The sequence below is a fragment of the Erigeron canadensis genome, chromosome 9 (genome assembly GCF_010389155.1).
Source record: "Erigeron canadensis isolate Cc75 chromosome 9, C_canadensis_v1, whole genome shotgun sequence".
Lineage (NCBI taxonomy): Eukaryota > Viridiplantae > Streptophyta > Magnoliopsida > Asterales > Asteraceae > Erigeron > Erigeron canadensis.
In genome coordinates, this window is record NC_057769.1 from 11,708,973 (window position 1) to 11,731,653 (window position 22,681).

At 33.0% G+C, this 22,681-nt stretch overlaps 3 protein-coding genes across 3 annotated transcripts; 2 read left to right on the plus strand and 1 right to left on the minus strand.

Moving 5' to 3' along the window:
* Positions 1-1,885: 1,885 nt before the first annotated feature.
* On the plus strand, positions 1,886-7,098 carry LOC122583901. The gene is made up of 8 exons (XM_043756273.1): positions 1,886-1,994; positions 2,234-2,326; positions 3,146-3,232; positions 5,234-5,273; positions 5,715-5,742; positions 5,889-5,959; positions 6,189-6,316; positions 6,724-7,098. Exons 2-8 carry the CDS (start codon positions 2,264-2,266, stop codon positions 6,919-6,921), a joined length of 615 nt encoding a protein of 204 aa, XP_043612208.1. The 5' UTR covers positions 1,886-1,994; positions 2,234-2,263; the 3' UTR covers positions 6,922-7,098.
* A 957-nt stretch (positions 7,099-8,055) lies between these two features.
* Positions 8,056-15,650, minus strand: LOC122581270 (arogenate dehydratase/prephenate dehydratase 1, chloroplastic). Its single transcript, XM_043753460.1, has 11 exons — positions 15,184-15,650; positions 12,492-12,559; positions 12,323-12,415; positions 11,287-11,487; positions 10,549-10,629; positions 10,372-10,467; positions 9,890-9,967; positions 9,717-9,806; positions 9,562-9,629; positions 9,340-9,421; positions 8,056-8,395 (listed from the first exon to the last, which is right to left on the minus strand). Exons 1-11 carry the CDS (start codon positions 15,476-15,478, stop codon positions 8,339-8,341), a joined length of 1,209 nt encoding a protein of 402 aa, XP_043609395.1. The 5' UTR covers positions 15,479-15,650; the 3' UTR covers positions 8,056-8,338.
* Positions 15,651-20,321: 4,671 nt separating this feature from the next.
* On the plus strand, positions 20,322-20,897 carry LOC122583212. The gene has a single exon (XM_043755637.1). It carries the CDS (start codon positions 20,322-20,324, stop codon positions 20,895-20,897), a length of 576 nt encoding a protein of 191 aa, XP_043611572.1.
* Positions 20,898-22,681: the final 1,784 nt, after the last annotated feature.

Sequence of the window (22,681 nt, forward strand, 5' to 3'; positions counted from 1 at the left end):
TATGTCTCATTTTTTTTTTTTTTACACTTGCTGTCATATAATAAAATGTTGCATCATCATCATTATCTAATATTTATGTTGAAATGTATGAATTACTTACCTTTAGTGTAAACAACAATGATGATGATGTAACACTTGAATCCATTAACAAATTTGTTGGATTCGATGTTGATAAAAAAAATCATCATTAAATGGATTTATAGAATTTAAATTAATTGTTAATTTAAAATATGCAATAAATGAAAGGGAAAATTTCATATATGCCACTACTAAACTTTTTAATATCATATTTATCCAATTAAATTTTGAAATATCAAAAATGCCATTATTAAGATATAAAAATATCATATTTACCCAAATAATTACATTTAATCAATATATGACATTAAAATCATTTAAATTATTAAAAATACATATTCAATTTACGATTACACCCTCTTTTTATATATAGTCTCTATGGAACTAAACTCAAATTGTCCCAAGTCAAATGAAAATTATTATTAATATTAATATAATACACTACTATAAGACATACTTTTGATTGTGGATATTTTGAGCTCTATACGATGGCACTTCCGTTTACAAAAAAACGCACATCAACAAGCTTGTGGTGACTTTTCTGCGAAAAATATGTTCCAAAACAATGTGGTAACCTTTTTGTGTAGTGAGAGAGTCAATTATGCAATTTGGGTTCTGTGAATTGTCTTGATGATAGAACCTACTAGTGAGAAATGAAATGTAATCCAATTTGAATATGATTTCACTTTGTGTTGCACTTGCTATAGTTTGCCTCATACCGTCCAAGTGTAATTAAATAAAATTTTGAAGTGTTCAATAGTCGGATTCCCATTTGGCAGTGGGAATTGAGGATTTATACATTACGTAATTGAAGATTAGCGATAGAGGATAGAGGGTATAAGTGTAAATTGTGAATGTTATATATAATTTTAATAAACTTTAATGTTTTATTTTAATTAAATTTAGACATTTAGGTATTTTTGATTTTTTTAAAAACTTAATAGTGGCATTCTTGATATTTAAAAATTTAATTGGACATATATTATATTTTAGAAGTTATCAATGACATATATAATATTTTCTCTAAATTAAAACAAAAGGCTATTCTTTCTACTAAATGAAAGCACGTGCTAACAAATTTAAGAAGATTTCATTATAAATGTGGAGAAAATGACACTACAACCATATTCATATTCATATATAATATATAATTTTTTAAATAAAATACTGTCATATAACCTACTTCATTTAGATGTATTGGTTAGGGGTATCTTCTAAATCTACTATTTAGAGGTAACTTTTATTTTTAACATAATGTTATGCATCATTAATTTAATAAGTTATCATTTTAATAAAATTAAAAGTTGGATAACTAAAATGTTAAGAAAAAAAAGTTGCATTCTATTTTAACAAAAATAAAAAGGTGAGTAATTATAACGTTATGAAAATAAAAGATTGTATCTTATCTATAATCCTTTATAAAACATATTGGACTCCCTATTTTAGGAAATTCAGCAATCTTTTCAATATTCCCATATTATCCTTAATTCACACATACCTCTAATTTTATATCTCTAAACACATTCAGATAAACACTCTACCAAGATTTAACACGCAGTCACTTCTTTCTCTCCTTTCTATTTATCCCAACCCTCATTTTAATAAAAGTAAAAGATGAGTAAGTAAGATAGAAAAAAAAAAAAAGAAAGTTGTGTCTATACAGTTTTTTTTTAAAATTTTGTTTAAAATAAAAACAAAATGAGGTGGTAAATCTTTGGATGAAAGTATGAAAGTAACTTGGATCGTTGGATGAAAGTATGAAACCAACGACTGAGATTAAAATAGATTGATCCATATTTGACACATATACGGGTCATTTGCTCTCGAATAATTGGTTTTCTGCTAAATAAATTTTAAAATTATAAAATCAATCAATCAATCAATCAATCTCTCCAGCGTTCATCACATTTCAACTGGTAATTATCACTTAATTCATTTCTTCTTTTTCTTTTTATTTTTTTTTTCATTTTTTTTCTAGGCTTTTATGATACATGCATCATAATAAGTTTTAGGTTAGAGTAATTCGATAACTGTAAACTAATAATATTAAAATTAATTAATACATATGTTATGAGATCGATTATATATATATATCTATATCTATATTATATAATATGAAATTTGATTTGAATTGATGATGTATGTCTTTATATAGTGAAGAAGAAGATCTATTATTATTTTAACGATGATGACGTCAGGCATCAGGCGGAAAGCTCTATCTCTATGCTCATATGCAGCGTCAAATAATGTATGTATATTATATGTAACTACTGCTTACGTCATTTGAAACAAGAAATTTGTTTATGCTGTATATATCTTGTTTTTAGTTGATCATTTGGTACGCTACTGAATTCGTTGAGTAAAATTTTGTCGAAGAAATGTTTATGGTTATGTGTGGTTCGATTTTGGGTTCCCAGGAATTTTTCAGTTCAAAACTGATACGAAATCCGCGTCATTGAAAATGTGTGCCTTTTACAATCGATTTCAGTATATAGACATATAGTATTAGAAGAATTACTTGAGCGCCGTTTGAGAAAATATATTTGATTACTACCTTTATTTTCGAGATGAAAATGGACGGATGTGATGATGTTACTCCGATTGTATCTTTGTATTATCGAAGAAAATTAGTAGTATGAACTATTGACCTTGAAGTTAAAGGATGTCAGGAATGTGGAACTTTCTGCCTGCCATGATTTTGCTTGTAATAATTTCGGATAGTTTACTGCTGTGTTTGCTTGACTAGGTTAGGAAGTTATTACTGGGGTGGTGGTCCCAAAATGACCGCCATGTTGTTAAGTCAAAGTCCTATCATGACATTTGTTTGTAAAGAACTGTCTACTGGCATGCGCACACACATAAATGAAGTTGCACCAACCGGTTTTGACTGTTTGTTTTGTTTTGCCAACGTGCTTATGGTTTTCAAATCGAACAAGTAGTCAAGTAGCAGTGGTAAGAAAGTTGAGGATTGAGATAAATGTAAATTTGCTTAACTATCCCTGGCTTTCACTTCGAAACACTGCTATGTGTACACAGTTCCAATATAATACGTTTATGCTGTTAACAGGGAATCACACAATCACTGGAGAGGGGTCAACCTGCATTTATAGGATCTGCATCACGAGGATATGTTGCTGGTATCCCTATGCTTGAGGTAATAGATTATATCGCCTTTTCTGTTTGTATGTTAATGTATGTGTTTGTTTGTTCTGATGCACGTATAGAGCCCTACTTCTTGCTTCATATGAAAGGAGGGCTGAAGTTTAATGCTAGACCGATATTTTATGCAGCTCTGTAGAAGTATTAAACCTTTTTTAAGTTTTTATAGTGTTCAAAATGTACTACTCTCTTAATGCTAAACTCTCAACCAATGAAGAGAGATTACTTACTATGCTATCAATTAAATGATGTTCCTAGCTATGTAAAATTGATATGGGTCTTTAGAATTTAGCTGTTTATGATACGCATGCATCATTGGATACTTGACAGTTCACTACCTGTAATTGCATCTACTTTATGCGGCATGTCTCTTGTTTCTATTCTTTCGTTCATGACATCACTGGCAAGTAAATCAATGAGCGATCGACACGAATCGTCCTTGTGGTTTGTCAAGAAAGTCAGGTTTCATCCTTTAACTTTCGAAATGACAGTGACAATCCTTTATAGGAGGATAAGGTTCAACTTTGATCCTTTACAATAACAGACGTCAACCGAAATCTGTTAAGTCCCTCACGTGCATGGTGCATTTCACGTGAGGGTATTATAGTCATTTCCATCTTTAAAGGACTACAAGTGATAGCTTTTTCATTACTTTCATTACACAGGCAAACCTAAAAAACTAAAATCAAATAGATAAATACATACAGACAATTCATATATATGTGCACCATACATCCATCCATTCATTCATCCATTTATACCAAATCGATTCTTTATATATACACACACACAAAAAAAAAACACTGATCTCTTAGACACCATCATCATCATTATTATTTTCATCATCATAGCCACCAATTACCAAGTCCCACCATTTTAACCTTTCTTAGGTGGGTTTGGTGTATAGATGTATGTGTATCTATAGAAGTGGATAGTGAACCGCGGCTAAACCATTCGTGCCCTTTGAATGTTGTTGCCCTTTGAATGTTGAGGAAAACTGCTACTGACATGCTCGCTCAAAAGATTCCTGAGGGCATTTGCAAGATCTTGAAAATACATTATGATGAGGATAAAACTAATGGTTGTCATTTCTATATGATGAGAAGGGTGGCCCGTAATGTTGCTTGGGCTTTTAGACAAATCATGTAGGCCTCCTTCAAGATTCAGTCTAAAGTGGAGTGAATTGTTGTTTGACCCATATCCGACTAATTTAGTGGCAGTCGGGTTAACGGGGTGTATTGGCATCGGGAAGTGTTCAAGTATTGTGGCAACCTATATCTTTTGCTATTTGATTGCTGCTCTTTTAATTTTTATTCTTATTACTTCGCTTTGATTTACTTAATTTAAATATAAATATTCGTAGCCTCTTGGAAAAAAAAGGATGAAGCTTTATCTAATTCATTAAGTCTAGATTGATTTGTACAGTTAGGAGTCATTCTACTTTGTTTCCTTTACGGTTGGGAGTGAAGCAGATAGATTGATGATAGATTTAAGAAAATCATTTTAGTGTTTGATTTTTGTAGCAGTGTTATAATCATTTTAGTGTTTAGATTTAAGAGTTGAAGTGTAGAAAAGAACGGGGGTAAGGAGGAGGAGAAAGGAAGGAAGAAAAAGAAGAAAGTGATGAAAAATCTATCACTTGTAGTCCTTTAAAGATGGAAATGACCATAATACCCTCACGTGGAATGCATGTGAGGGACTTGATAGATTTCAGTTGACGTCCGTTATTGTAAAGGATCAAATCTGAACCTTATTCGCCTATTAAGGATTGTCACTGTCATTTCGAAAGTTAAAGGATGAAAGCAGACTTTTTTGACAAACCACAACGATTCGTGTCGGTCACTCTAAATAAGATGATTTGATTAATGTTTACTTCTAGTGAAAGGAACTTGATCAATTGTACAATTGTTAGTGCTCATTCATATCTTTATCTCAAAGTTGGTATGCCATTCTGACTGATAAATTCACTTGTGGCTATGATGTTCGATTTTGCCAGGTGTTTGGAAAATCAAAATTTGTACCAAGGTCTCATCAAGGTATATGTTTACCTTCAATCAGGGTTCGTCTGTTTTCTACTCTAAAAACTAGAGATGGCTCTTTTGACCTACTTGCTTACCAATGGGGGTGATTCATGTTAAGTGTCATCTCTGTGACTCTATTGGATTGAATGGGTAAAATGTAAAATTGCAAAAATAAAGAAGAAGACCACGGGTCAACCGGGTGGAAAGTTTAGCTGAAGTGTATTTTATTGCATAAACCTCTTCTACTAAAGTATTATAAATTAATGATTAAGTTATTTAATTTAAGTATTTATTGATTACCAAATTTTGTAATCGCATTAACTCACTAGTTGTTTGTTAAAATAATATAGTACTTGTGTAATTTTGTATCCTCTACCTGCCCATTTTGCCAGTTCTACAGTATATTCATGAATGTGGTGACATAGTACTAAATAATGTATGGCTTAATGATTGTAGGTGTTCCTGTATGTTCAAAACCCTCGAGGTAAATAATATATAATCTCGTTATATATCTCTTCTTTAGTTGCATGAAAATGAAGGATGTACTTATTTGTTGATTTTGATCTTCCTTTATAATGTTGAACTAGCATTTACTAATCTCCTCTAATTGCAATCATTTATGTGGCACAGGGACATTTTATCATCATTTAAATCAGATTTCCAAACTCAGAAGTGGATTAGATCTTTTTCTACATACAGTGGTATGCTCTTTCAGTTGTATCTAGCTAAATACATTATGATCTTTGAATTGTTGAATACTTCCATTTATGTTGAATGTGATTTTGTGTCTGCCTGTATTGGAAATATAGTACCATGGCATTATTTTATTATTGATGATTTGGTCCATTTACAATGAAAATTCGTTTTGTCAAGGCATGTAATCATTTTCTTTAAGTTTTTTATGCTTATAATGCCATTATCTTATAACAGAACCTGCTGAAATGGAGAAGACAGTGAATGCCTCAGTCAAAAGGACCCAAAGTGGCCCTGGTTATTTCACTGCTTCTGGTGCTGTGGTTGGAAGCGTTTTAAGTACTCCCATTGTAAATGCTCCACAGGTATGTGCTAGAAGTTTTTGTGTTTGAATGATTGATTTTATCACTTTTCTCAGAGTTGGTAATTTACTTTGTCAACCAAATGTTGCTTGCCAAACCCAATGTGTTGCTGTAAAAACTGACATAATTAGGCTGATTCATGGAGAACAATTCTTCAAATTTATTAAAGATAGTGTAATTTACTTAGAGCCAAATCATTGACACCAAAATGGAAGTCTTGTATCTCTATGAGCTCTGCCAGAATGGAAATTATGACAACTTTTTTATTGAATGCTAATTAACTTGTTATACTGATTAAAGCGAGTAGATGAGTCGGTAATCTCTTGAAAACTTCCTAATAAGTAGTATATCAGATTTTACGGGGATTTCAGTTTCCGTTTGTTTGAGAAGACAATTTTTAATGTTTGTAGGCGGCTAATATGAGTGTGGGGGCGACACTCTCTCCAACTTTTCTACCCAATCTTGCTCTATTCTGGCATATAAATAATGGAATTGAAGAGATTCTGGCAGATTATGTTCACCATGAAATGACTCGCAGCTTGGTCTTGGTCCTAATGAGACTTTTCCTAATAGTGGCAGCAAAAGATGTTTTCGTGGCCACAAATTGAAACCAACTTTTTCCAGTACCCATAGATTTGATTGCATGATGATGATGTTGGACGTGGACGCTTTGTTATTTATAAAGATCGAATAAAGATTAGTCCTCGAAATATAGGACTCTTGGGCTAACAATGATTCAGTTTTGAGAAATTAGTTGATGGAACATTTGATTGTTTTCTTGTTCATTTGAAGGTTTGCTTTAACTTTTCCAGGCTAAGATGCCTTATCATCCTAAAATGGTCAATTTAACAAATTTGCATGTTACGTGGTTCAGTTGAACTGAGTTGTTTTACCCTGGTTAGTTGACATTGGTTAAGCCTACGTGCTCAACGTCGATCAATTTTATTCATAACTATATTTGATTACAAAAATGAGTTCTGTTTAACAACAATTCTGCGTAGGCACATAGTAAATTGTAGAGTAGTAGAGTCGGTTGAATTGCAAGGATGTCATGCAAGAACAAATAAATTAGGCAGGGATATGATATTTTCACGGTGAGGTTTCCCTGATGTCGCATACCGACTGAATGTTTGAAAAAATACATGACCAAATGATTAGGGCCCTTTCTCGTCTGGGTACACTTAGAAAGGATGCTGATAGTCTGGGTAAATGTATTAAAGTTTAGCGTAACACAATACAAGTCACAGGATCATAAAAGGAACTATCTCATTACAGGAATTGAGATTCTCCCAATGGATCTTTATAATATTGGAAAATGTTATAAAGAGGAGATAGAGATCAGAAAATAGCCCATTTATTTTGGTTAGGGAGGATTAACATAACGATTGACGCATCATGTTATTCCCTGACTTTCAACGATTTTAGTCCATTCACTTAATGGTGGGTAAAAGACGGTAAGATCTTGGTTGTATTATCCATCGAAGGTTGCTTTCAGGCTTAAATAGTTACATGTTTGTTTTCCAAAGTTGGGATATATATTTTTTTTTTTATCTGAGCTTTGATATGTTTTTGCAATTTCTGACAATGACTAATTCACAATTTCAGCGACCCATCAATATATGCATTTTATTTTCTCTCGTTCTAGTTTGTGTATGTTATTGCTTTGAACATCGAATCCCGAACAATCTCTTCCGTTAATGGGTTTTCATTTGTCATTCTGATCAATAACATAAGGTACAAGATTTTGAGCCAGGTGCATTATGATGCAAAGAATCCATTGTCACAAAACTATGCATGAAACCTTTTTTTTTACAACTAGTAAACAACAACTCCATCCGCAAAATACATGGAAACAAAATATATAAAAGAAAAAAGGAGTGGTTCCGAATTAATTTTGCTGTGCAACGACCACCTAAATTGCTGGCAACATGAGAAAATGAATAAAAGAAAGGGTTTGATATATCAGATCTGCCAAAGGCCTGGGTGATCGTTTCTATTCTGATATAGGTCAAGAAAACTCCCGATTTATAATGCTGTATCCATCGGGTAGCAGCCAAGAACGCGAAGAAACCTAGAAAATTCCTGCAATAATAAATGAATAGATGTGTAACCCATTTGAACACATTTTCGTTCAATGTCATTATATTCTTTTACTACCTTGAAGCTTATAGTTCTTATGGTTTATACTTCACATTTTGACTTTAGATGTAACTTAAAGTTTTGATATAAAATAACAAAAAATTATTCATTCAATCTTTCGAAGAGGAATGAGTTTGTGGAAGAAAACACTGTTTTAGAAAATGATTTGAGAAGTCTTTTACCCCCTCCGTCACAAAACTTTTGTCCAACAAACGTCGGTATCAGGCTTTGTTACGATATAATTGTCTGGATAGAATTGTCCTCTTTTGAAGAATGTTAGGTATAACTAATTAAGTTTGTCATATACTCATATTACCTTAATTAGACTTTCGATTTACCCATAGAAGCATTAAATAAATAGTTAAGGAAACTCTCGTTATAACAAAAGAATGCTCCAATGATTACATGTCGCATTTTTATTTAGTGGACAGTTATTTTGGGATATGTCAAATGATGTCTTAAGATTAATTGCCACTTAAGGACCTGTTTCATTTTTTAGTCTAAAAGTGTTGAATGTATTAAGTGACTCAATGTATAAATATTGTCTGTATGTATTAAGCAAAAGATAGGTAATTGACAGTTATTTTTGCTTGTTAAGTCCAATGAGAAACATGAAATTTGACTGGATGTACTAAGTTCTAAATTATTAAGTCTATTAAATAAAAAAAGAAACGGGGAAGACTCCTTCAGATTGCTTTCTATAGAAAATCAAGTTTCCGGACCCTCAACATAAATGTGTGGAACTTTAAACCATAAAGGATCTATCTGTTATAAATTGTGTGACATTTAGAAAAATCACCTCATCTTTGTACTAGAAGTCAACTGATTTGACCTACAAGCTAACCCACTCATTTCTTTCTACCTCTACTGAAGTACAAAGGACATACCTGTAGATGCCCGAGAGCATACTGCGCACGGGGCTCAGCCATTGAAGCTTCAAAGTCAATGTAAAATAGATAGTCAAAGTATCTGTCAAAGTCAAAAGTGAAGAAAGTTAAATATGATATCACTTGTCGCATGTGAACAAATTTGCAAATTTATGTTTATGAATATCCATTTACAGTAAACTAACAAGATGGTATGCCTAATGTTATTATAATAGCACTCACTTGGCACTCCCTTTGTTGCGGTCATCAACAATCCTGAGTGGACGTTTCCTTTGGGGCCGGCTTTCAATCTAGAAATGAATTGGAGGAAAACATTATTAACTTTGTGTTTTGCAATAGAAAGCACTCTTAAAAGGAGGGATGAAAAAAGGACATACCTTTGACAAGTTAATCTCCCGCAAAGCAAACACTGCTAATGCTTTAAATAGTACCCCAGGGCCTTCTTCTAATGTAAAGACAATGCTCGTCTTGAAAAAAGAAGAATCAACATTTGGCAAAATTATTATGTGTCAAGATATCATTTTGAAAGACAACAAGGAATGATATTTACCTTATGGGGCCTGTCGGTTCCTGGGATGATAGGTTCTCTTGCTAGTATCAGAAAACGAGTTACATTATCTAAATCATTCTGAAAAAATAATTCAAAATGATTAATATCAATAAAAATAAAAACGTATTTAATGTAATATGAGAAACGCATAACTGAAATCTAATGATATACTCAACTATGGAAAATCCCAGGAGCAATTTTAAGTTTGAAGAAGACATGAAAAGCCTTGATGCAAATTGACCAAGAGGATGCATCATTACGTACTAAATCTTTAATGAACTCAAACTTGATTGGGAGAGAACGAATTGGAACAGAGAGAAAGTAAAAATAGGCCGTGTTCCGATTTTATTGTATTTTTCGAGGAGAAGAGAAAAGAAGTGGAGGGAAATGTTTGGTGGTTCTCTCCTGAACTTTTCTCCCGTAAGTGAAGATATGGAGAGAAATTATGTGTTGATATATGAAATATGGTAACTAGGTGAGACCTGAATCGTTTGTGCTAGAATGTCAAGTCCATAGATTTCGGCGGCTCGAGAACTTGCAACTGCTCCAGTCTCTCGTATGCCTTCAGAGGCTACGATCTAATAAAATGTAAAAATGAATTTCAGATAGAAAAGTAACCTCCATTTGTAATTTATGTAACATGGAAACTCAAAAGTTACCTGAGCTGCAAGTGCAGTATCTTCGGCACTAACTCTCACAACACCTAATTTGTTCAGTGCTATCTCACATTGATCGAGTGCCTAATTCAAGGAAGAAATTAGTAGGACATATCCTTGCTCAAAATAAAAATATATACGCAAGATATTCCTTTATGGAAAGTTTTAATGGAAACATACCACTTTAATCAATGTAGATCTCAATGAATACTAATTCTATCGACTTCGGTCCATCAAACTTTCCTACTATGTTGAGGTCAAATATAGATATTTGACTAATGTCAAACACTTCAATGCAACAGTTAAGGTTGAGATTAATTTAAGAGATATTATTTAATGACAAACTCGATTTTACAAAATATACTCAGTAATCTTCACTTCTTTAACTTTAAGCTTTACCTTTCCCATGAAAGAAAAAAACCAAAATAAATCAGGCCTAATCCTAATGTTTTGAACTTGATGGATCTTTGATACATCATATATATAGATTTTATATTTGTAACAATGTTCACTATAGAAAATGCTTAGTTTTACCATAATATATGAGCCATCAATATTGCTGCACAAGTTTTTGGGTATTCCCACAAATAACAAAACATAGACTATTCATGAAAATGCCAGTGCTTGATTTGGGATATAGTTTAAGGCAAGTATTAACCAAGTGACAAATTATGTATATTGTGTAAACAAGTAATTCAACTATTCAAGTTATTAAATTTTCAAGTAAATAACAAGCTTTACCTGAGGGTGGCTTAAAACACGCTTGAGTTCCTCCTTTCTTACTCCAGGCACACCCAAGAGGCAGTGATTAACAATCATCTGCACTTCACCAACAATGTGCAGCCGATGACGGAGAAGTAAATCATAATTTCGATGAATACTTCCACCTACAGAGTTCTCAATTGGGAGTACTGCTTTATCCACCAACCATAACTCAACAGCCTAACATTTAAAAATGCATCAAGTATCAAAGGCTAATTAGCTAACATAGTGACATTAGTATTTCCATGTTTAGTAAAGCTACCACTAGGTTAAGTGTTATTTCTTTTAGAGGAGGCAATTTTAATCCGTGAATGGGTTGATTTGGGCTGTGTTTTTATCTCACACAGGTCAAGAAAATTTAGCCAAGGGGAAGGGATCAAATAGGTTGAAAGTCGCTCAGTATCTATTTTTTATGCATACATCCGCCTAGATAGCGTAATTCAAAGTTCCATATTATTATTATCTATATCTATACTATATTATAAAGCAAAAAGGCCCCTGTCTAAATTTTAAGTTTCAACATTTACTTTCCCAAAATGCCCCCCTTATCAATTCTATATTTATCTAAAATAACTATATTATCCTTTCTCTCTCCTCAAATCTCAACCAATCATTTTTTTTCTCTCCCTTCCATAAATCATTTATTCCTCCAATTCATTCAAAATCTTTTATCTCAAAAACCGTACATCAATAAATTATAAAAATTATATGGGTGTTCTTAAAATTTCATGCTCTTTCATTAGAGATGTCATTTGATATACTTTTAACGAATTTTTAAACCCGATGTCGGAACCCGTACGGTTAAGGCATTTGGCTATCACACTTTATGACCTATCACCCCCACCATCTTACCGCCGCAACGCGCGGGTACTTAGTAACAGATTAAGTATTTATAACAAGCTCTCTTGGACTTGTTCCACGTCCGACATCTTTGTTGAACTACCAATAAGATGGTGCCGGATTCTATCAATCTTTAAGCTCACAATACAATATAGAGAACCAAAAGAGGCGATACCTTGAATACAGATTCAAACTGGTCACAAGGAACTGTTTCACATTTTGGGTAAGCTTTAAGAGCGGCAGCCTCACTATACGCACCTGGCAGGCCCTATAATTATAAAAAGATAATGATAAATGTAAGGGCGTAAAAAGGGATTGCATTATATGAAATTATCATTCATTACCTGGTAAGCAACTCGGACCTTTGAGCCATCATTACTAGAAGAGACAAGATCACTTGCCGATAATGGCTCTGCAATTTATGCATATATTTTCAAAACATAAGTCTGAGTTTTGATGGAAAACAATTACTTTAAATGCTTAAACTGATATGACTATATTTGATTTATTAGGAAAATCGAATAACTACATCAGAAGATACAATAACTAACAATTTGGTGTCAATACAAGACATAACAAAATATATAATTTACTTTTGTATGTGCACGATTGATTTTATAGCAAAAGGAAGATCACTAGTACAGAAAATATAGAAATACAAAAAAGTTAGAGATACAACTAATGCTTACGCTTGTGATCATTTAATCAGCTATAATGAGTTCCAACAAGTCAATGAGATAAGCAATACTCCAACAAATTCATAAATATTGCAACGTTTGAGTGATAACTAATTTAACCAACATATAGATTTCAACAATAAGTTGTAATAACATTGTGCAAAAAGGATATGCTGCATGTGAATAATTGATGGAGGAAGTATAAATTCTACACACCTGATGGAAGAGGACATACAAAGTGCAACTAATTCTAAAATCATCTTGGATTGAGCAAAATCATCTGTTTTTTTTTCCAGAAAATATATTGAACTAATTAATCTGAAAGTAGTTAATACACGCGGAAACTGTTTGTCTATAATTACACATAGACCGGATGGCCCAAAACAACAAAAGATTAACTGAACTATAGTTGGAGGCGTTTGGATGCATATTCATACTTAATAGTGATTCTTGCCACTTCTAGTCGAGATAAACATTTTAGAATTTTAGGAAAAATTTCAACCCAATTATTATTTTCTGACAGATCTGGAGAAGCAGATGACATAAACATAATACGAGTATTATTTAACAGTCACTAACTTTAAGCACTTAGTTATGTGAGTATGATTTTGATTATGATTCTCATTCCTCTGGTCACGAAGTAACTACAAATGCAGGAAACCCCTTCAGTATTATGCATCTCAGATGTTATTAATATGCAAAAAGTTAGATATCTCCACAAACTACAAGAAATGGGCATTGAGAAATATCTAGTGAAACCATGTCTGACGTAGTCACGTAGATGCTTAATAGCACAACATGTGTGTTTTATGTATCTATATCCGTAGATATGAAGCATCAAGCAACTACGAAACGAGCAATGTATTCATTAATTGCATTGTGGTCTCTACGCATGGACACAACTAGAAGTCGGAAGAATTGAACAGATGAAACTTAAGTATTTATGTGCAGGGTATACATTATCATAACAAATTTTTACACTGCAAATAGTTTTCTTAGAAAATGTAAGTGCACACGTTGTTTATATGCTAGTTATGGAAAATGCATGGCTGTTAGAATTTAATAAAGAGAATCTTAATTCTGACCGAATAAAACCTATCACGCACATTGATACAAGAAATCCATGACCGTTTACATGACAAATTAGGCTACAAATAACTAATCATTAGGAACATGATGAAAATTTAAAAACCTACAAACTTATCAACAATTTCTGCTTAAACTAAGAATACAACTTTATTCCAGTTATTACTTTCATGACAGGAAAATAGTCGATCAATATACATACAGGGGTGGACCTACCTCGGTACCAGCCTACCAGGGGGAATTGCACCGGCAACTAGTCGATTTAGCATAAACTTTTTACTGCTTCATAGTAACCTATCACATAACCCGCATATATGTAGGACTATGTAATCTTGTCTTTTTTCAATTTCACGTATTCTAAACGTATATTTCGCTTTTGAAGCATAGTAGAGTAAAGGGTTATGATTTACTAGCATTTTCATTCGTTTTAAATAGAATTATGTCTTCAAAAGCCACGAAGCGAAGCAATGCATAAGAATTTTGTGCCAGTCGTAAAAAAGTTTCTAGGTCCACCACAGCATATTCATTTTTATTCAAGTACGTTTTGCGAAAAGCAATGTAGGTATCTACATTTCTTAAGATGTCTTTTAAATATCAATAGTTGAAGTCGGAATTTGCCGCATGTCTCACCTTTTTATGCAACTATATGTCTATATGAAGGGAAAAAAAAACATCTTTGCTTTATACAGAATATTTGTGACAATATATCAAATTACAATATGAATGTTATCATTGTAAAAATGAATGATTTTCACCAAAAAGTACCAAATATGATGTTTCTTTTTCATTCACGTCTCGACATTACGTCTAAAGTATCACATTCTTGCACATTACAAAGTACCCATTCTCCTTTATACATTACAATTAAAATCAAGTACATTAGCTCAAATTTACAACTAACTTTTGCCAATAAAAAACTTTTACATGTAGCTATCATCAATTTTCTTGAAAAGTTAAGATTCCATATCAATCCACAAAACTGAAAGCAACATCTAAACCAACAACCAACTCAAATTACCTATCTATCTTTCAAAAATATATCTAATCTAATTAAACTAGATTTAAAAACAACCTAAAAGCCCAAATTTTCTTTTGAATTAAATTATTCTGCACTTATGTTAACACGCGGTAATATTTTTGCATTAAAATTAACCACTCCCTAAAACAATTATTAAATGTACTGTACAAGACTTTTACTACATGTTAAGCATATCAAGTATAATTAGCAAAATCCAAACAGAAAATCTTGAAAATGCAAGTTAATTAAACTCACTTGGCAAAGAATTCAAATCTTTATGAAAACCTTTAGATTCAGTGATCTGATTTTTGTCATCAATACAACTTGAACCCAAATCAGATGGCTTATCATCTTCAACATGTGTTTGTGCTTTTTCAGGCTCTGCTAACTTCAATCCCAAACACTCCCATTTCTTCAAATTTCCAAGATTTTGAATCTTTACACTTAAAGGTTGACACTTTTTCTTGTTTTGGGTAGAATCAAAGATACCCAATTGAGAAAATGAGTAATTAGAAGAAACCCAGATTGGTGTTAAAATCTTTAATGCCATAATAATAATAATGTTGTTGTTGATTATTGAGAATGTGGTTGTTGAATTGAAGTCTCATTTTTACAAAGGAGGTTTCTGTTTCAAAGACATTATTATCAATTACTAGGAAATATTGTTTGTGTGTTTGATGGATTTCTTGGCAATTCCCTTTTTAGCTGGAGCCTACAACAACCAGGGTTCTACCAGAAATACTTTTAAACCATTAATTATAATATAACTTTTTATTTATTTATTGAATTTGACAATGGCTGTCACTGATAAGTATAAACACCAATCTTACAAATTATAACGCAGTCAAATTGAAATATTTATTTCTATCTTATAAAAACTTTATTAAATATATAATTGTCATTACATTATCTAATAAAGTCAATAACAGCTGGCAGATTAAGGTTTTATCCAAAAGTTTGAGTTCGATTTGAAAAAAAAAAGACATGTATGTGGAGTTTTTAAAAAGAGTTAATTGCACAAATCGTCCCTATGGTTTACGCATTTTCGCGGTTTTATCTCTTCAAGTTATTTTTAACGAATTTCGTCTTCCAATTTTACTTTTTTTGGGATTACATCCTTTTGAGGGATGAAAAACACAAAAAGTATGCAGACTTTTAAGCATCTTACATCTCTCGAAAGGATGTAATCCACAAAAAAATAAATTTGAATGATGAAATCCGCTAAAAATAACTTGAAAAGATGAAAACCAAAAAAATTGTAAACCACAAGATGATTTGTGCAATTAACTCATTTAAAAAATATATTATTGTATGGTAAGACAACCTAGTTAAAACAAAATAGTCTATTCTCACAACACTCACCATTATATGATGATGTAAAGTGCAATACGAAACATGTTTTTTATATGTCTAAAGTCGACTAATAATAACAACAATATAGATTATAGATTATAGATATAAATAGTTTATGTTTATTATTTTGTATATCTCAAGTCACAAATGGTTGTTTTGTAACTTCTCATTTTACTTCTTGTAAATGGGTTATATGGTATTATATGTTTGCATCTTCCAAAAAAAAAATTATAGATATAGATATGAATATAATATAATATTTAACAAAATACATATTGTCGGTACAAAAAGTTTATTTATGTCTATATCATATCTATACCATTTTGTATTACTTTTGTATGACCATTTTTATTTTTATTATAATAGATAAAGATAATGTGAATATTTAAGATTGAAGAGGAACATTTCCGAATGTTAGCGGGGAGAGCTTTTCTAAAGAACAAGTAACTATTGAATATGAGCGGAGACCTCCACATTGCAATCATTGTATGATTTTTGGTCACGAGGATGCTTTCTGTCCTTTGCAACCTAAAGTGATGGATGCATCGAGAAAAGATGATGGGTTTACTACTGTTGGTCCTAAGAAGAGGAAGAATAAAGGAAAAGAAGTTGAAGGGATAAAGTTAACAAAGCCTAAGCCACATTTTGTGTATCATACAAAGCAAGCCCCCTCCAATAAGGATGATAGGAATTCTGGATCAAAGCAAGCTACATCAAATAAGAAAGAGAATAATTCTGAAATAAAGCAAGACAATCAAGCAGCCCCTAGTTCAAGTAATGGGGTTGAAACGAGTAATCCTTATTCAGTTTTGAATGATGAGGTTGATGAGAGGTTAATGTGCAAGATAATTTTAAACAACAAGTCCGCCAAACAGCAACTTCAACAAGTGATGTGCTTCACAGTGATGATGAAGACATTTATGATGAACAAAAGGAATTTCGGGAAAATAAAACAGGGGCAAGCACTCCTGCTCAAGCGGTTCCAAATGTATAATATAGCCTCCGGGAATATTAGGGGAATGAACCAACCCCCTAAACAAACAGAGGTCCAGCAAGTGTTGATGGAAAATCAGCTAAGTATTTGTGCTATTCTGGAGTCACATGTTGCTTGTGGGAGATTACAATCATTATGTTCAAAGGTATTTCGAAACTGGAACTGGACTTCTAATGGTAGTGCGTGTATAAAAAGTGCTCGCATTATTCTAGGTTGGAATCCTGATATATTTGATATTATGGTTCTGTACCAGTCTGGTCAAGTGATCCATACTCAGGTCGTTTTCAAAGAAAGTAAGAAGCTTATATTTTTATCCTTCATTTATGCTCATAATAGATATATACAAAGACGTGCTTTATGGACAGATTTGGAAAAACACAAAGTTTTTGTACAAAATCAGCCATGGTGCTTACTAGGAGATTTCAATGTTGCTCTTAACCTTGAAGATTTTTCTTCAGGTAGATCCACTATTGATATTGCTATGAGGGAGTTCAAAGATATTGTGGAACTATTGGAACTTGCTGATGTAAATAAAATAGGTCTACAATATACTTGGAATCAAAAACCCAAAGGGATGAACGGTGTGCTTAAAAAGATTGATAGAGTAATAGCAAATCCTGAATTTTTTGAAAAAATTTTGGGTGCTACTGCTGTTTTTCAGCCTTATAGGACTTCTGACCATTCGCCGGCCATTTCTGAAACTTCCAACATCATTGAAGTTCAAACCACGACCATTCAAATTCTCTAATGTGTTAATTCATAATGCAGATTTTTTGCAGGAGGTTTCGACGAATTGGCAATTGGATATCTCTGGTCATCCTATGCATTGTGTAGTGAAGAAATTAAAAAATCTGAAGAAACCTTTGCGCAAAATGTTGTTTGCAAAAGGTAATCTGCACAATAATGTTAATGTGTTACGTCATGAACTTGATGAGGTCCAACAGGCATTAGATAAAGATCCATATAATCCTTACCTAAGGGAAGAAGAAGCTCACTATCTTAAAGCGTACAATAATGCCCTTTTAGAGGAGGAACGATTTCTGAAACAAAAAGCAAAGGTCATGTGGCTGAAGGAAGGTGATTCTAACTCTGCGTTTTTCCATAAAACTGTTAAAAGTCGAGTTGCTAGGAATCATCAGAATGGAAATCTGGTGGATGGCGAACAAGTTTACTCTACTCTTGTTTCACATTATTCACATTTTCTTGGTCAAGCAGATTTGGTACAGCCTTTGAACATTCAAGGTTTATTCTCTAAAAGATTATCTCAATCTGCGGCTGAATCAATGGTTGAGGAGGTTACTGATGCTGAAATAAAGGAAGCTATTTTTTCTATGAATGAAGATAAATCCCCTGGGGCTGATGGGTTTTCTGCTGGGTTCTTTAAGGCTTCATGGGAAATTATGGGCCTTGAGATTATAGCTGCGGTGAAAGATTTTTTTCAGAGTGGTAAGTTGCTTAAGGAATTGAATCACACTGTTATTGCTTTAATTCCAAAAGTTGGTGCCCCTTCTAAGGTTAATGATTATCGACTCATCTCTCTTTGTAATGTTTTGTTCAAATGTATTACGAAGATAATTGCTAATAGGATGAAGGGTTATTTGGGGGACCTAATTAGTGAAAATCTATCTGCATTTGTTCCGGGTAGGAGGATTTCTGATAACATCTTGCTTACTCAAGAATTGATGCATAATTATCACTTGGATAGAGGACCGCCAAGATGTGCTTTTAAAGTAGATATACAAAAAGCTTACGACACTGTTGATCGGTGTTTTTTGAGATCGATATTGTCTGGTTTTGGCTTCCATCAGAAGATGATTTTGTGGATTATGGAGTGTGTTTCTTCAACAACATTTTCTTTATGCATCAATGGATCGATTAATGGGTACTTTAAGGGCAAGAGAGGCTTACGATAAGGTGATCCACTATCACCATATCTTTTTACTCTTGTCATGGAAATTTTAACCTTAATACTCAAGCGTAAAGTGTTGAATTCGACCTTCAAGTTCCATAAGGAGTGTGATGTGCATAATGTTATAAACTTGTGCTTTGCGGATGATTTGTTTATATTTTTACATGGCGATATTGATTCTGCTCGTGTCATTATGAATGGGCTGAATGAATTTCAACAAGTTTCGGGGCTTGCACCTAGCTTACCTAAGAGCACGACATACTTCTGTAATGTTTTAAACCATGTTAAACTAGCCATTTTAAATGTTCTGCCATTTGAGGAGGGACGGCTTCCGGTTAAATATTTGGGGGTTCCATTAGTTTCTTCAAGATTGATGTATAGAGATTGTAAAGAATTAATTGAACGAGTTCATAAGAGGCTGCGAGATTGGAAGACTAAGTGTCTCTCATTTGCGGGGCGACTACAATTGATTAACTCGGTTATCTCTTCTTTGCATGTTTATTGGTCTTCCGTATTCATTCTTCCGAGTAGAGTAATCCAAGAAATCGAACAACTTATGAGGGGTTTTCTTTGGTGTCAAGGAGAATTGAAGCGGGGTAAGGCTAAGGTGGCTTGGGAAGATGTGTGTCTTCCTAAGATAGAGGGGGGGTTTGGGAATTAGAAGAATTGAACCTTTTAATGTTGCCCTCATGGCTGCCCATATTTGGAGCATCGTCTCTCAAAAGGAGTCATTATGGGTTAGATGGATTCATGCTTACAAGCTTCATGGTAAATCATTCTGGGAGGTTCCATTGAAGGGTTGTGTTTCATGGGGATGGCGAAAACTACTTCAGGCCCGTTCAAAAGTTAGACAGTTTATGTGGTTTAAAGTTGGAAATGGTTCGGGAATATTTGCTTGGTTTGATAATTGGTGTAATTATAGTCCCTTGGCTGATCGTTTTTCTCCAAGGAATATTGCAACTGCGGGCTCAAATGAATGCAACGGTGAAAGATATTGTTTTTCAAGATGAGTGGAGTTGGTCGAATGAATGGACTGTGGTGTTGTCGAATCTAGCTCCTCCTCAACTAGTAGAACAAAGGAATGACACTTTATTATGGCGAGATAGGAACGAAGTCTATAAAGAATTCTCTGTAAGCATGGCATGGGAAGACTTAAGACCTAGAGCTGAAGAAGTGCCTTGGTACTATTTGGTGTGGTTTAGTCAAGGTATACCCAAATGTGAGTTTATTATGTGGTTGGTTATGAAAAGGAAGCTTAAGACTCAAGATCTTCTTCAACCTTGGGATTTTCATGATTCTTCAGTTCCTGTAGTGCTGGCGTGTCCTTTGTGTGAGCGTCAACAAAATTCCCATAAACATCTTTTTTTTGAATGTGACTTCTCTACACAGGTCTGGAATGGAGTTCGAATGAAAGCTGAAATACAAGACAGTTCAACTGATTTGGACGTGATTATTAGTACTCTGCTGCCGATAGCTAAGTCGAAATCAGTAAAGAGTGTTACAGCTAAGCTTCTTCTATTAGCTAGTATTTATTATATTTGGCAAGAGCGTAATCGGAGGTTGTTTTCCAAGAAGAAGAGCTGCAAGCAGGAAATTATTGGAAGTATCATCAACATGGTTAGGATGAAGCTATTGACTTGTCGGTTTAAGAAGACCAGAAGAGTGGAACGGTTCCTTACAGCTTGGGATCTCCCATTTTCTTTAATTAATTAGCTTGTAATTTCTTTTCAAGTTTTTGTTGTCCAAGGGGTGGTTTGTACCCCTGTTTACTTGGATTATGCACTAGGTGCGTGGTTGTATTAGTCTATTTAGCACTCTGTCTTTTTTTTTTATATATAAAATTCTAACTAGGGGTGACGGCCTTTTACCAAAAAAAAAGAACATTACAAATTGATAAATTCAATATTGTTGAGACGCTAGTATCACAATTGAAGTGTGACGTAGTAGTTAGACACTTGGATGTACTAAACTTTTAACTGATGCACTTCCCACCTAATATGGTAAGGAGCTACACAACATGGGTAGTCGGGTGTCTCAACCAGATTCCGCCTAAGGAAAAACCTGAAACACACTGGCGTACATAGGCAACCCTTATCATTAACAGGGGCCAAGAAATGCATTTAACAAGTCTCGAACCCCCGCCTAGGGGAAAACCTGTGTGCATCAAGCCAACGAGCTGGCAATCATTTGCATCGCAGATTTTATTAGCATATTGGTAAACACTTTGGCTTTTGGAGACAGAGGTCATGAGTTCGATTCTCATCCCATGCAAAAGGTTGAAGGACATTTTCTACCACTTAAGTTGGACATGGAAAAAACCTCTCTACTTAGGTAGAGGTAAGGTCTGCTTAAATCTTAACCTTCCCCAATATCATCGAGGTATTGGGCTCAAAAAACGCATAATACGGGGTAATTTCTTTATTTTAGTTAGCATATTAAAGTTGCACTTATTTTTGTTGAAGATGTATTTGCATTGTATATTGGTATGTATCAACTTTTTTGATAGTTTTTTTATTCATCAACGTATCTATACATACATTCAGGATATAAAATACTTGAGTTTATAATATCTTGTTCCTAGTTATTTTTAACGTTCTTATTAAAACATTCTTATTTAACTATAATTATTATAATGCATAATAAAATATAGATTTAAATAAATGTAGATATATAAATATAACTATTATTAATATCCTTACAATATACGGACATGTTGTACATTTGATTTTTTTATAATGAAAAAAGTTTATACATCCACCATCACATGCATCTGAACTCCCAGTTTAGCCTAATAGCGAGAAACATGTATCAAAAATGTATCAAGATCTAGTATTATGTTTGATATTAGTAATAATTTATCTAATCTAAAGCCAACAGGTTTTTTCTAATCACTTGTAACACCTTATGGTATACATCTCGTAATCTATTGTACATACATGACATCACTATTATATGCTATCGTATTCCTTAATGTCGAATATTGAATGATTATTCAGAAAAGAAAAAAAAAACTCAATCAATACACGAATATTACAATAGTGAACTTAAGGTATGCATGTCCAAACTAGATATTTAAAAAATTCGAATACTTAATTTTGGGATCCAAAATTTTGGAAATCCAAAGTGGAAGGGTTATCGGAATATTTGAAAATTTTAAAATATTTAACTTTTTAGAGGATTTTGCTAAACAAAATCCTAAAAACTGTAGTTAAGGTGCATTACACTTATTATAAAAGTCATAGACTTTTGATATGAAAGATAAAATGTTTTTTTATGCACATTAAATGTAACCTTAAGGGCTGTATTTGGTATTTTTTTTTTCTTTTTAAATTAGAAATATTGTTTTAACTTATGTTTTTTTGTAGTTATAAAAATTAATTAGTATTATAAAGAAATGAAAACCGTAAGCTTAATCAAAAACAAATAAAGCGCTTTCTTTGTTGATGAATAAAGCGAGTAGTAATAAGGTCTTTAAGGGGGTGACGCTACCTAATGGT